This window comes from Prinia subflava, chromosome 4 (genome assembly GCF_021018805.1).
Source record: "Prinia subflava isolate CZ2003 ecotype Zambia chromosome 4, Cam_Psub_1.2, whole genome shotgun sequence".
Taxonomy (NCBI): Eukaryota; Metazoa; Chordata; class Aves; order Passeriformes; family Cisticolidae; genus Prinia; species Prinia subflava.
The window spans coordinates 922,501-934,570 of NC_086250.1; the positions used below are offsets into that span (position 1 = coordinate 922,501).

At 54.4% G+C, this 12,070-nt stretch overlaps 1 protein-coding gene across 2 annotated transcripts in view; it reads left to right on the forward strand.

Annotated features, from left to right (window-relative positions):
- The first annotated feature begins 2,214 nt into the window (after positions 1–2,214).
- WNT5B (Wnt family member 5B) overlaps positions 2,215–12,070 on the forward strand; it is a 69,405-nt gene continuing 59,549 nt past the window's right edge. The window contains exon 1 of one of the 2 annotated variants that reach the window (XM_063395082.1): positions 2,215–2,374. Coding sequence is in view for 1 of the 2 variants with exons in the window: in XM_063395080.1 (XP_063251150.1) it covers positions 2,478–2,483 (6 nt within the window). In the remaining variant the exon portion in view is untranslated. Of the gene's footprint in view, positions 2,484–12,070 lie in introns of both variants that reach the window. The other variant, XM_063395080.1, reaches the window with a different exon arrangement.

Here is a 12,070-nt window from a genome sequence, read left to right on the forward strand (position 1 = left end):
TGAGGACAATTGGGGCCATAGGAATGTTCCAGTGAGATGAAGAGAAATAAAACAGCCTGTGCTGTCCTGGGAGCTGCTGGGGTTAAGCTGCTTTTTGCAATGGAGCAGATGGAACATCTTCCCTGGGTGTGCTGTGCAGTGTCTCCCACCAATATTAGTCACATCCCGGACTCTGGCCGTGGACTCCAGTCCACATCCTGCCCAGATCCAGTTGGGGATGCTGCCCATTATTAAATCAGCGAGGCTTAATCATACTGGGATGTGTAAGGAACAGATGGACAACACCTTTGGCAGCTGAGACAAGACAGGAGCCTGCTCCCTCTAACCCTGGTGTAAGACACCATCCCAGGGCGTGAAGCAGTGTCAGCCCCAAGGGCATTCCTGTGGGGACAGATGAGGATCTGTGGCCTGCTGACCTGTTGTGGCCAGCTGTCCCTTGTAGCACCAAAAGTGGAACAGCACGTTTCTCTACAGACCAAGCAATTTGTTACCGAGCCTCTGTTCTGTGACACGCCCCTCACACCTCCAGGTCCCCAGGAGGGGTCCCTGCTGTTTGCTGGGTCCCCAGAGCAGCATCCTGCCTCTCCTCTGTGCAGCCTTAGAAGTCAGAAGTTCGACAGACAAGCAGGGAACAGCAGCCCACATGGTAAACAGGCTTTACCTCGCAGAGAAAAAGCTGGCACCTAAAAGTTCCTGCAGCTGCAAAAGACTTCCTTTGCCCTGTAATTAGTTGGCATTTGCTGTACCAGCTATTATCTTTGTAGTTACACAGCGCTGAGGACAACAGCTCCTTATTTCCTGCCACAGACACTGGGTTACTATTTACCTCTAGCTGCACCTCCTCTATCTCCTATTCCCATGACAAGAAAGTGTCATTAATGACTGCAGTGATGGGAACACTGGTGCAGTTGGTCATAAATTAGGGAGTTGGAGCCTTCAGTTCCTTGTAGTGTGTAGCCTGTGTTCAAACACTCACCTGCTCCTCTAAAAATGCTCATGTATTCCCACTCTGGACCCAAATGGATGCTCAGAGCTGCTTGAAACAAGATGCTTCTGTCGGGGTGGGTATCTCAAGCTGCACTTTTTCCCAAGCCAGTATAAATTTAAGGAATTCCAGGGGGCCAAATGTCCCCCCAGCGTAATTCCATTTGGATCCCTGTATGTGTGTGTGTACGTGTAGGAGCAGCAAGGTGCCTTTGCACTGCTCAGTGTGTGAGGCTCTGCAGCCCCTGACGATATGGGGCCCAGAGATGGGGATCTGGACACACGAGTGTAACTGCTGCAGAGACAGGCATGGAAATCCTCTCTCCGTGCACGGAGCTGCCCGGCGTCCCGGGGCTCGGCACCGCTGCACTTACACCAACAGGAATTCGCGGGGATCCTGCTAATGCCCGTGCAGCTACTCCCTGCTCCTGCCAGGAAAAGTGAGAACGGGATCTGGCTGTGAACCTGCGAAGCTCTGCGGGAAGGAGGGTGGGGGACAGCCCCAGTGTGATTCCTGGTGTTGCAGGCAAGGGACGGCTGTGTTTGTTGAGTGCCAGCCCCATCCAGAGCTTCGTGCGCCGTCTCCTCTGCCAAGCCTTGCCAGGCTGTTTTAGCAGCGTCCCCGAGCCGGGCTCTGCTCGTTCGCACCTCCATCGCAGCCCAGCCGCCACCCGCCGGGAGACAGATGCCAAAAATCCCCGCTGAGAGGAAGCAGCGGGTCATCAGGGCAAAAGCCCTCCGCTGGCGGGGGCCAGGACCCGCTGCCCGTCCCGGAGGGGTTTTGGCTCCCGGCACGTTGTGTCCCGGGCCAGGAGCGGCATGAGCCCGGTGCTCGTCAGCCCCCACAGCGAGAAGCGCAGGGCGCGGAGTCTCCGCAGCTCGGGGCGGCGGAGCGGGCCGGACACTGCCGGCCAGGGACGGAGCACGGCAGGGATGCGCTGGGAGCGACACGCCAGTGTCCGAGTGTCCGAGTGTCCGAGTGTCCCCGCGGGAGGAGCCGGCCCCCCGCCTCCAGCGCACGGGTCCGCGGCGCTGTCCCCGCCGCCCCCTCGCTGCCCGGGACGGGTCCCCCGACGGCAGCGGGTGCCGGCTCGGCCGGGCCCGGCGGGGGAAGCGCCCGGCCCCCGCAGCGAGCCCCATCCGTGCGCGGCGGTGCCCGCGGCGGGGCGGGCGCAGGGCGCGGGGGGCGGGCGCGGGGCGGGGGGAGGCGGGGCGGAGGCGGCCGGAGCCCCCGGGATCCGCCGGCACCTCCCGGGCCCGGCACTCGGCGCCGCCGCCAACTTCGGCCGGGAGCCGCGCTCGGTGCCGCGGGGAGCGCAGCGCCGGCAGCGAGCCCCGCTCCCCTCTGGCCGCCGGCGGGGGCTCGGCCCGGCCCGCGACCCCCGGGCAGGTGCGTCCCCTCGCGGTGCCGCCGAGCGGGGCGCGGAGCCCCGAGCCCGCCGCGGGCGCCGCTCACCTGCGCCGCCGCCGCCCGGGGCCGCGGCGCCCCGGAGATGCAGGTAGGAGGCGGCCCCGGCCGGCGGGAGGAGCAGGCCGGGGGCGGGGGGCGTTCTGCCGCTGCGGACCCCCGGGCTCGGCCCGGCTCGGACGCCTCCCTGCGCGGCCCCCGAAGGGGCGGGAGGCGGCGCGGGCGGTACCGGGGCTCTGCCGCTTCTCCCGGCCCGGGGGACGCGGCCGCGCTTTGCCGCCCACCCCGGGAGGCGCCCCCGGCCCGGCGCGGCCCCGGCCCGGGCGGAGCGGGGGCTGCGGGGCTGGGGCGGCGCGGAGCCCCCGGCCCCGGCACGGGCTCGGCCGTCGGGGCCCGGGGAGCCCGGCAGGGCTCGGGGCAGCGCCGGGGCCACCGGAGCGCGGCGCTGGGGCCGATCGCGGGGCGGCCGTGGTGGTGTTACCGCGCCGGGAGAGACCTGCGGTGCCGTGAGAGACGCTGCGGGCTGTGAGGGGCCACCCTCCGGCATGAGGGATGCTCCTCCGGGTGGCAGACGCTGTGCTGGTGAAACAGATGTTCCTCAGGCATGACAGACATGAGTTCACCAAACAGATGTTACTCCGGTGGGGTGGACCTTATGAGCACAGCGATTTTACTGTCAGATGAGGATCCTTTCCCCGGGCATGAGCACAGCAGCACCCACCGTGTCCTTCTCACCGTGTGCGTGAGGTGTGGCTGCCTGTGCCAGCTCGGGCCGTGGCATGTGGAGTGGGAAAGGGTCCGTGTGCTCTTGGAGGCACAGATGAGACGTGAAAGTGTGCCCGGGTTCACAGTATGCATGAGCATCCCAGTTATGTCTGTGACAGGCACACTCTTCTAGGAAACTTGGTTTGTCTTCTGGGAATTGTGGTGCAATACTTCCCTTAGTGGGTAAAACAACTTCCCCAAACATATTTTTGTGTGCTCTGATAGAGTTTGTTGCCCCATGTTGTTGATAGTGTTCCTCTGCCGTCAGGTGAGTGTCCCTGTAAGTCTCTCAATCCAGCTTTCACCCACTTCTGCATTCCTGGCTGCCCTGCAGTGTGTCATCATCATCATCATCATCATCATCATCACTCTTGCCCTGCTGCCTGCTCCCCCTGTACCTGGTACTCACTTGCTCACCTTTGGGGTCGGGGTGTTTGTCACAGAGCTGTTCTTACACGTGTATTGGTACTTCAGCTCTTACTTCAATTCCTTCATAGCCACAGCCTTGGGAGGGTGTGCGTCGTGTTCCTCGTGTGCACCTGCACGTTTCCAGTGTCATCTGCTCTGCTGCACATCACCTGCACACGAGGACTGTGTACATCAGGGCTTGCTTGTCTGCCTGGGTGTGGGAGGCTCTTTTTTGGTGCCCTTCAGGAGGAGTTTTGTGCCCACACAGCACTGGGCACACACAGGGTCTCTCTGTCCTTTACACTCATTGTTGTCCACCTGTCCCTTCAGACCCTGCCTGGTGCTCGCACATCTGCAGTGCCTCCCCCACCTCCCCAGTGCTCAGGGGTGAGCCTGTCGAGGCCCTTCCTTCCCACATTTGCTGCTGGGCACCAGCACGTGGGCTGAAGGCACTGCTTTTTCTGACGGGGCAGTTTCACCTGCAGGTGCCTGTCTTCTGCCACTGGTGCAGCTGTAAATGGAGACCCAAGCTGGGTACACCCTCCTCTTCCCAAAAGAGAAAGGAGTGGGCTTTCTCAAGGCTGGCAGGAAAGAGACAGGCTGCTCTTAAACCCGTGTCCTGTGCATGGACACCGGGGTTAGCCAAGGTGAAGGCTGGGCTCTGTGAGAGTTCAGGTGGAATGTTCTTCACCCCAAACATCCAAGGTATGGGGTGAGTTGCCATGTGTGCAGAGAAGCTAGCCCAACTACTCGAGTTTTAGTCCTTATGTAAAGAAAATAGCCGAGTCTGTGAGGAGAGAAGCATGAGGATGAGCTGCCAGTGCAGGTCAGGAGGCAGAGCTGGGGAAGTGAGCTGGCCCCGTTCCAGCCTTGGGTTTCCTCTCCTCACATGCTCCATTGCTCACTCACGTTTCTGTGCCTAGGAGAGTCTGCAACAGATTCCTTCCCTTGGGAAAGGAGTCCCTGCCAGCCCCCTTCAGTGTCAGAACACCTCTCAGGAGCTGTGAGCAGCCCCTGTGTCCCTCCCCTTGTCTTTGGTGCATGGACAGGGAAAATGTCCTTCCACATGTGGCTGATCTCTGTCTAGGAGAGCTGAAACTGAAGTTGTGGCTGCAGGCTCCCAGCCCTGAGAACTCTTCTTTCTCAGCCCTTTCCCTCCCAGTCTGCCAGCATTCATTAAATCAGTTGAGAAAAACCCAGAAATCTGGAAAGAACTGGGTCTAGAAAGTTGGGGGTCCTATGTTTTAAACAAAAATGAACATTCTTGTATAGTGAGGTCTCCAGGAGCTTGTTCTTTTAAGAAGAGATCACATACTGTGAAATTTAAAGTTACCTTTAAGCTGTTTGTCCCTTTCTGTAGCCCAGTAGGCCCCTCTGTTTCTGGACTGCTTCACATCTTGAGTCTTTTGTCCTGAAGTTGTTGGGTTTGGGTTTCAAGGCACACAGGGAAACCAGCTCTTCTCTGAAAACTGCATGATTGCTCATTTAAATGAATATAAATTGTTTCTATTCATAAGATCTTTTTTTTCTAGCAGCTGATCAAAGTTCGAGTGAAAACCATTTCATCATTTCCAAATAAATTGGACACACGCGCACACACACTCAGAGCATTTCAGAGACTTTTAAACACAGTACTTGTAAAGTCAGGATGTGGACAGCCAAGGCATGTTATGTAAGACAGGGCACTCTGTGATTTGATTCCACTTTTGCATAGGAAGGGAGCTTTGCTTCCTTGGAGAAGGCACACAGACTTCACTAAAACTAAAGGCAGCACAGAGAGGGCTCAGAGGGATTGCTCCTGGACTAAAAAATCCTTTTCTCATGGGAGATTTAAGGAATGAGGACCTGGGTGGTGTTTCAGACACAACATTAAGATGTAGCATGGTGTGATACCTGACTGCTTTCAGCAGCTCTGAAGGTAGCTGGTGCTTGGAGAGCTTCCTAATTCAAGAGGGGAACTTAAGGCAAATGGTTGGGCATTTAAGCTGTGAGAAACAGACAGTGTTTTTGACAGCAGGGCGATTAACCTTCAGAACAAACGACCAAAGGCAGCATTTGCTTCTCCAACTCTCAAAATCTTCCAATGAAGATGGGATGTCTCTTTGGAAGGGACGTTTTACTGAAGTGCAAGTTCTTGGGCTCGCTGCAGAGACAGCTGGCTGAGACCATATGGGTGGAATTACAGATGGGAGCAGACCCTGTGGTCCACTGCCCCTTCCAGGCTTTGAGACTTGACAGAGCTCAGGCAGGCCTTGCCTGTGCTGGGAGAGGTGGGGCTGGGGGTCCCTGGGGCTGGGGGTCCCTGGGGCTGGGGGTCCCTGGGGCTGGGGGTCCCTGGGCACAGCGGCTCCCCAGGGTGGGGATGCTCTCCCTGCCTTGCAGCTGCACAGCTCTGGCAGCCCGTGTCAGAGGCTGTGGGGTGCCCCTGTGGGGGTCCTTGCCTTGTCCCTGGAGCTGTAAAAGGGGCACCCAGCTCTCACGGTGTGCCTCAGGGCTGCAGGCAGGGCAGGGCAGTGCTCTGTATCCCCTCCAGTTCACAGGCTCTGCGTGACTCAAGCTCTAGAGGCTGGCTGGGTTTGCAAGACTAGCTCCTTGGTTTTGGTTATTTTACTCTTTTTTCCCTCTGAAAGGGAGCTCAGAAGGGCTCTGACACGCAAGTGATGCTGTGGCCCCGGTATTGCTGGTTGGGTTTTTCCTTTGCAGGGTCCCTTTGTACCCAGTGTACCCAGGGTTTGCACCTTTCCCGAGGTTGCAGTGTCCTCCGTGCCTCCCTCAGCAGCTCTCCTGCCTCCCTCAGCAGCTCTCCTGCTCTCTGGGGACGCTGCCAGGCAGGCAGGAAGGTGCCTGGAGCAGATGCTGGGTACAGAAGCCCACAGAGCTGTGTGCTCCCAGCCCGCCGGCCCCACAGCTGCTCCCAGGGCCCTTTGAAGGGCCGTCCCCAGGGGCTGGCAGCGGCAGACACGAGGGCTGTGTGAAGCCCATCTCTTCCCCTCGAGTGTTTACCTGTCTAAATTTAGCTCTAAATTTAGTTTCACCGTGCCGAGCCGTCCTGCTCTCTGGCCGGGCTGTGGCTGCCCCGGGCTCTGCTCCTGCCCGCTGCTGCTGCTCAGCGGTGCTGGGGCCCGGACAAGCCAGCTCTCCCTCTTAGGTTTTATTTTTACATTGCGCAGCCCTCAGGACTGGAGGGTCCCTTGTCCTCTCATCTCTGAGTGTTTATTCTGCAGCGGGCTTCAGGAAATCTCTCCTTGCCCCACTCCAGCTCACAGTTTTCCTCCTGGCTGTGGCTGCCCAGAGCCCGGGCGTGCTGAGCTGCTCCCTGGCCAGCCCAGGAGGGTCAGTGCCTCTTCCTGCTCCCCTCGGGATCCAGCACTGGGGAAGCAGTAGGTGCATCCCTGCAAAGGCATCTTCTCATTTCACCTTGTTCAGAGCTGGGCTTCCCCGAGCTGCCCTGGGTGTGTTTGTTGGAGGAGTGATGTGCCCCTCATCTTCAGAGAGCTGGGCAGAGGAACAGGCAGAGGAAGGGGAGTGCTCCTGTTCCTGTCAGGCTGCACAGAATTTGCTTTCTTTAGAATTTCCGAGTTTGGGACAGCAAATGCAGCCCAAGCTGGCAGCCTTCTCCATCTAAATAAAACCGTCAGGATCAAACCGTTGGTGTCCTTGCAAACCCTGCAGGACAGCCCTGCAAGCCCTGCAGGACAGCCCTGCAAGCCCTGCAAACCCTGCAGGACAGCCCTGCAAACCCTGCAAACCCTGCAGGACAGCCCTGCAAGCCCTGCAAGCCCTGCAGGACAGCCCTGCAAGCCCTGCAGGACAGCCCTGCAAACCCTGCAGGACAGCCCTGCTGCTCTCCCCCTCCAGGCACGCCTGCAGCTGATGCTGTGCTCTGCCACATGAGAGAGATGCTCGGAGCCCTGCCCTCCTCCGCCCCCCTGAGTGAACCTGGTGGCCTCGGGTTAGTACCCTCATATTCAGAGCAAAGGTAACGCAGGCCAGGGCTTTCCTGGCTGCAGGTTTGGGGTGTCCAACCCTAAATGCTGCCAGAGGTCCCTCCTTCCCCGAGGTTCAGCTCTTTCGGATACTGGGGCATTCTTGAGTACTCTGGGCTTGATTACTCCAAGTGACTAGTCCATCCTGCAGAGCTTCATCTCGGCCTCTGGCGCAGAACAGAAGGAGATGAATTAATGCAGGATGCACCAGGGAGGCTCAGATTGAGGGAATTTTCCTGGGAATTGGTCTGTGGCCGCAGAACTCGTGGCACTGTTGCATGCAGGGATGGGTAAAGAGCTCTTGGTTTAGATTAATTTGTGGTTTTAAGTAGCTGGTGGGAAAGGCTCAAAGGGTTTGGTGGCTTTTGTCATAGGGAAGAAAAGCAAAGCAACATTGTGTCTTTATCTAGAGAGAGATTTGTGAACACATAGGCAGTTTAAGTCCGTTTGAAGGATTTGAGGGAAAAATACATGTTCTGTAAACTCTCCCATCTCGGTTGGAGGCGAGGGAGACTGAAGTGATTGGGTGGAACATGTGTTTTGGATTTGGTTTTGTCCATCATTAAGGGCAGAGGGTTAACAAAAGTCACAGCAATACTAATGTTTCAGTGGTCTCTCTAAATCTGTCTTCCTTTCCCAGTTGTTCTGTATTTAGCTTTTTGGCTGGTTTGGTACCATTGTTTAACTGAGTCCTGAAGCATTGTAGCACCTCTGTTATGGACAAGTTGGAGCAGTAAAGCAAATTAAATGAGAATCTGCCTTGCTTAGCTGGAAAACCTTTCTGAGCTTTGTTATGTAGCACACAGTGTCGAGAGAGACATATGAGCCCAAGCCTGTCTTCATTAATGGAACATTTTTCAGAAAAAATAATTTTGTGACTGTCGGGTTCATTACTCCCTGAGGTGTTCCTGAGTACCTCGAAATTGTCTCCAATCATAAAAAATTGATACTGTACAAAAGAAAATTAAGTTCCTTTTTTTCCCCTCCTCTGTTTTTACAGCTCAAATGATTCTACAGGTTCCTTTATTATATTCTGTGGCCCAGATTTGTTAATAATTACATGTCATTTCTGTGTCACAGCTGGGAAGGTTTGTAGTGTCCTATGGCTGTCATCACTGTCAGTTTTGCCCAGTTTTGCATCTCTGAAAATGAAATGAAGCTTCACAGTCTTACACCGAGGTGATGCAGATATTCATGGGGTAGCCCCATTGTTCTTTACACTGCACTGGAAGTTTCTGGGTTTAGACCAAAATGTCAGCTCTCGCTCCCGTGTGTGGTGTGCACAAACCAGGTTTCTCAGCAACATCTGCAGCCCTGTGGGTGGCTGCAGCTGTTATTCCACCTGTGGAGATTTCACAGCCTGGGGTACAGGTAGAGTGGGGTGAGTGCTCCTGTGAATTATGACCAATTACCTGTCCCAATTCCTCTTCCATTTTCATAACTATTCCCCATTTCCACCTATTCTTAACTAGCTGTGTGGGAGTTTTGCCAGTGTTCCAAATGAACTTCTAATAATTTTTTATGAATGGCAAGGAGGTTTTTCAGCTGGGTAAGCTTGGTAAGTGCAGCACTGGCTTTGTTCAGTTTTTACTGAAGGCTCTTTCAGCATCTCTGCAGTTTTCCAAGGAGCCTGCAGGAAAGATCAAAAGCTCTCCTCCACAGCATGTTGAGAAGATTAAGGAGCTGTATTTCTGCAGGACAACAGTTGCACCCCAGTGATATAAAACCCCATTGCAGGTAACAACCCAAACTTTTATCTACAAGACATGTAAAACTTCTTTATCTTCCAAGAAAACGGTGCCAATTAGGTCAGACACACACCAGGAACAATTTACTGTCTGAGTTTGTGTCTGTGCCACAGCCCATGAAAGAAGGGGAGCCACCGCATTTTCTGTGGGCACAGCTGTGACCATGGAGGCACCTTTGTCAGCACAGCTGACATTGTGGGAGCAATGTGAATTTTTCTTTTTTTTTCTTTTCTTTTTTTTCCTTTCTTGAACTAAAAAAAAGCTTTGTGGAATAACCTTGAAAGTCTGGACCAGGCCCTACCTAGAGAGGCCAGGTAATGCTTTCAGGTCAAGCATAAAACCAAGCTGGAAGCAGTAGGAATAGCAGTTAAGAACAGAGTTAGTTTGTGCTACCTAAGCCTTTAGCTTATGGACAAGACTGAACTAGGATGTATGTTTTAAATGCATTAGAGAGAAAGTTCTGTCAGTTTGTTGCTGCTTTTGGTAAACCTGGGTGGGATGTGAGCTGCAAGCCTGGTGCTTCCTGCAGCCCATCCCCAGCTGGGCAGATGGAAGTTGCCCCCACGGGATACCTCGGGGCAGGCATGGAGAGCTCTGCCTCTTACCTCTACCAATTCCTGCACCTCCCTGAGGCAACAAGAAATATTACCCTCTTACTTCCCAGCCACTTCAGGAACTCATTCTTCTCCTGGTGGAAGAGGTGGGGATCTTCCCAAAGCCCAACACCTTTGTCCACAGCCAGGGAAGGACTATCCAGCAGAGCTGTGTGCAGCAGGGTGTGTGTGCTGGGAGCTGGAGCAGGGACAGGTCCACTCCTGTGGAAATTGTGGCTCACTGACATCTTGGGACAGATGTCAGAGGCTGCCATGAGGTGTCAGAGCTTCCTGAACTCAGCCTGGGATTGAGAGAGCTCCAAAGCAACACCCATTCCCAGGCTGTACATTGACATCCAGAACATCCATCAACTCGCAGGTGCTGGTCTGATATTCAGAGCTCCAGAGCTGCTTGAACATGATCTGTTCTCCATTTGGGTTCAGGCAAATGCTGCTGGTCTGCTCAGTCAACAGCTGTGACTCCACCTTAAAGCATTCTGCTCTTCCCTTCAGCTGCTCTGCCCACGTGTACAGACACCTTTGCCTTTTAATACCAACATCACCACATCAAATCCATGGCCTGGGCCTGTCCCTCCTGCCTTGGCCAGGCTTGCTCTTGGCACTCCTCAGCATTGTGCTGGGTGGCTCTGCCAGCCTGTGTGGATGGGTGGCATCTGAGGCCCTGCAGCTGTGACCAGCCCTGGAAATGGTGCTGTGCCCTTGTCCCGTGGGTGTCAGGGAAGTGCTGCGTCCTCTCACTGTCCCTGCCTCCACAGCAGGCTCTGACTGCCTGTTCCTGCACAGGGCAGAGGGTGCTGGCAGTTGCACATCTGCCTAAAGGTGTCTGCTCAGAAATTTTGTGGATTACTGAGGCTGGAGTTAGGCTTTTGTCTGTAGGGTTTGTTTCTGCAAAGGAATAATATGAAATAATAATGACTTTTTAGAGGTAGTTTAGTGCTTCCAGAGGCCTACTTGCCTTTTCCTCTCCAAGGTTTTGCAAAGCCAGCCTTTGGAGAGAGGTGTGTTATCTTGGCTGCTGATGAAGAGGAGATGCTTTGGAGGGCATCCAGAAGTATCTGCAGACCCCACTCCTCTTCTGTGTGCAAAATAAGTTTCTGCTTGCTACTCATCTGACACCTTGGACAGATTCCCTAAGTTAAAATATCCAATTACTCTGTAATAATTCAGGTTCCTAAGAAAGTCTGGGTGCAGGTGTGTATTCCTGGACTTCTGTAAGGAACCTCCAGTGTGTCCCCAGTGTAACCCCAGTGCAGACATCCGTATGCCTGGAGCAAGTGTCCAGTCCTCAAGCAGCACGACAAACAAACACAAAGCTGGTAAAGTGAAAAAAAGCTCCCAGAAGAAAACATGGTTTGATTACACTGAAATTTTCTGAAGAGAAACTTGCTTTTCTGTAGTGATGTTTCAAAACCTGATGATTTCTGTTTCCAATTGACATTTCGACTTAAATGTCATTTTCTGTTGAAATCCAGAACAAGAGTTTAAATTTCAGGTCAACACCCCAAAATCTCTTTTTGGATCAACATTTCATTTTCACAGGGTAACAGGTTGGAAGGGACTTGAGGGACCATCTGATCAGCCTTTCTTGGCAAAAGCACAGTCTGAACAGGGTGGCCCAGCACCGTGTCCAGTGTTGGGGAATCCACCACTCCCCTAGGGGGAATATTCCAGTGGCTGGCTGTTTCCCCTGTGTGACATTTTCCTGTTCTGTCCAGCTGGAGTCTCCCCAGGAGTAACTTGTACCCATCACCCTGTATCTTTTCCCTGTGGCTCCTGGTAAGAAGGGAGTCTCCATTTTCCTTGTGTCCCCATTTAAATACTGGAACACAGTGACAAGATCTCCCCCAAGCCCTCTTTTCTCAAGGCCCTCTTCTCTCAGCCCCTCCTCACTGGCAGGCTTCCCACTCCTTTTGCCATCGTTGTGGCCTCCTCTGGACACTCTCCATCCTGTCCACATCTTTATTTTGCACAGTGGGGACCAAAATGGTAGCCAGGATTGCAGGGCCCATACATTTGTATGGTGCTGGTAAGCAGAGAAAATTCTGCTAAAACATTTTGAATGTTTTGTTTCCATCAAAAATACCTTCCTTCCCACCCCTGCATTTTCAAATCAGGAGCATTTGGAATGGTGCATACTACGAAATAGTGTAATATTTT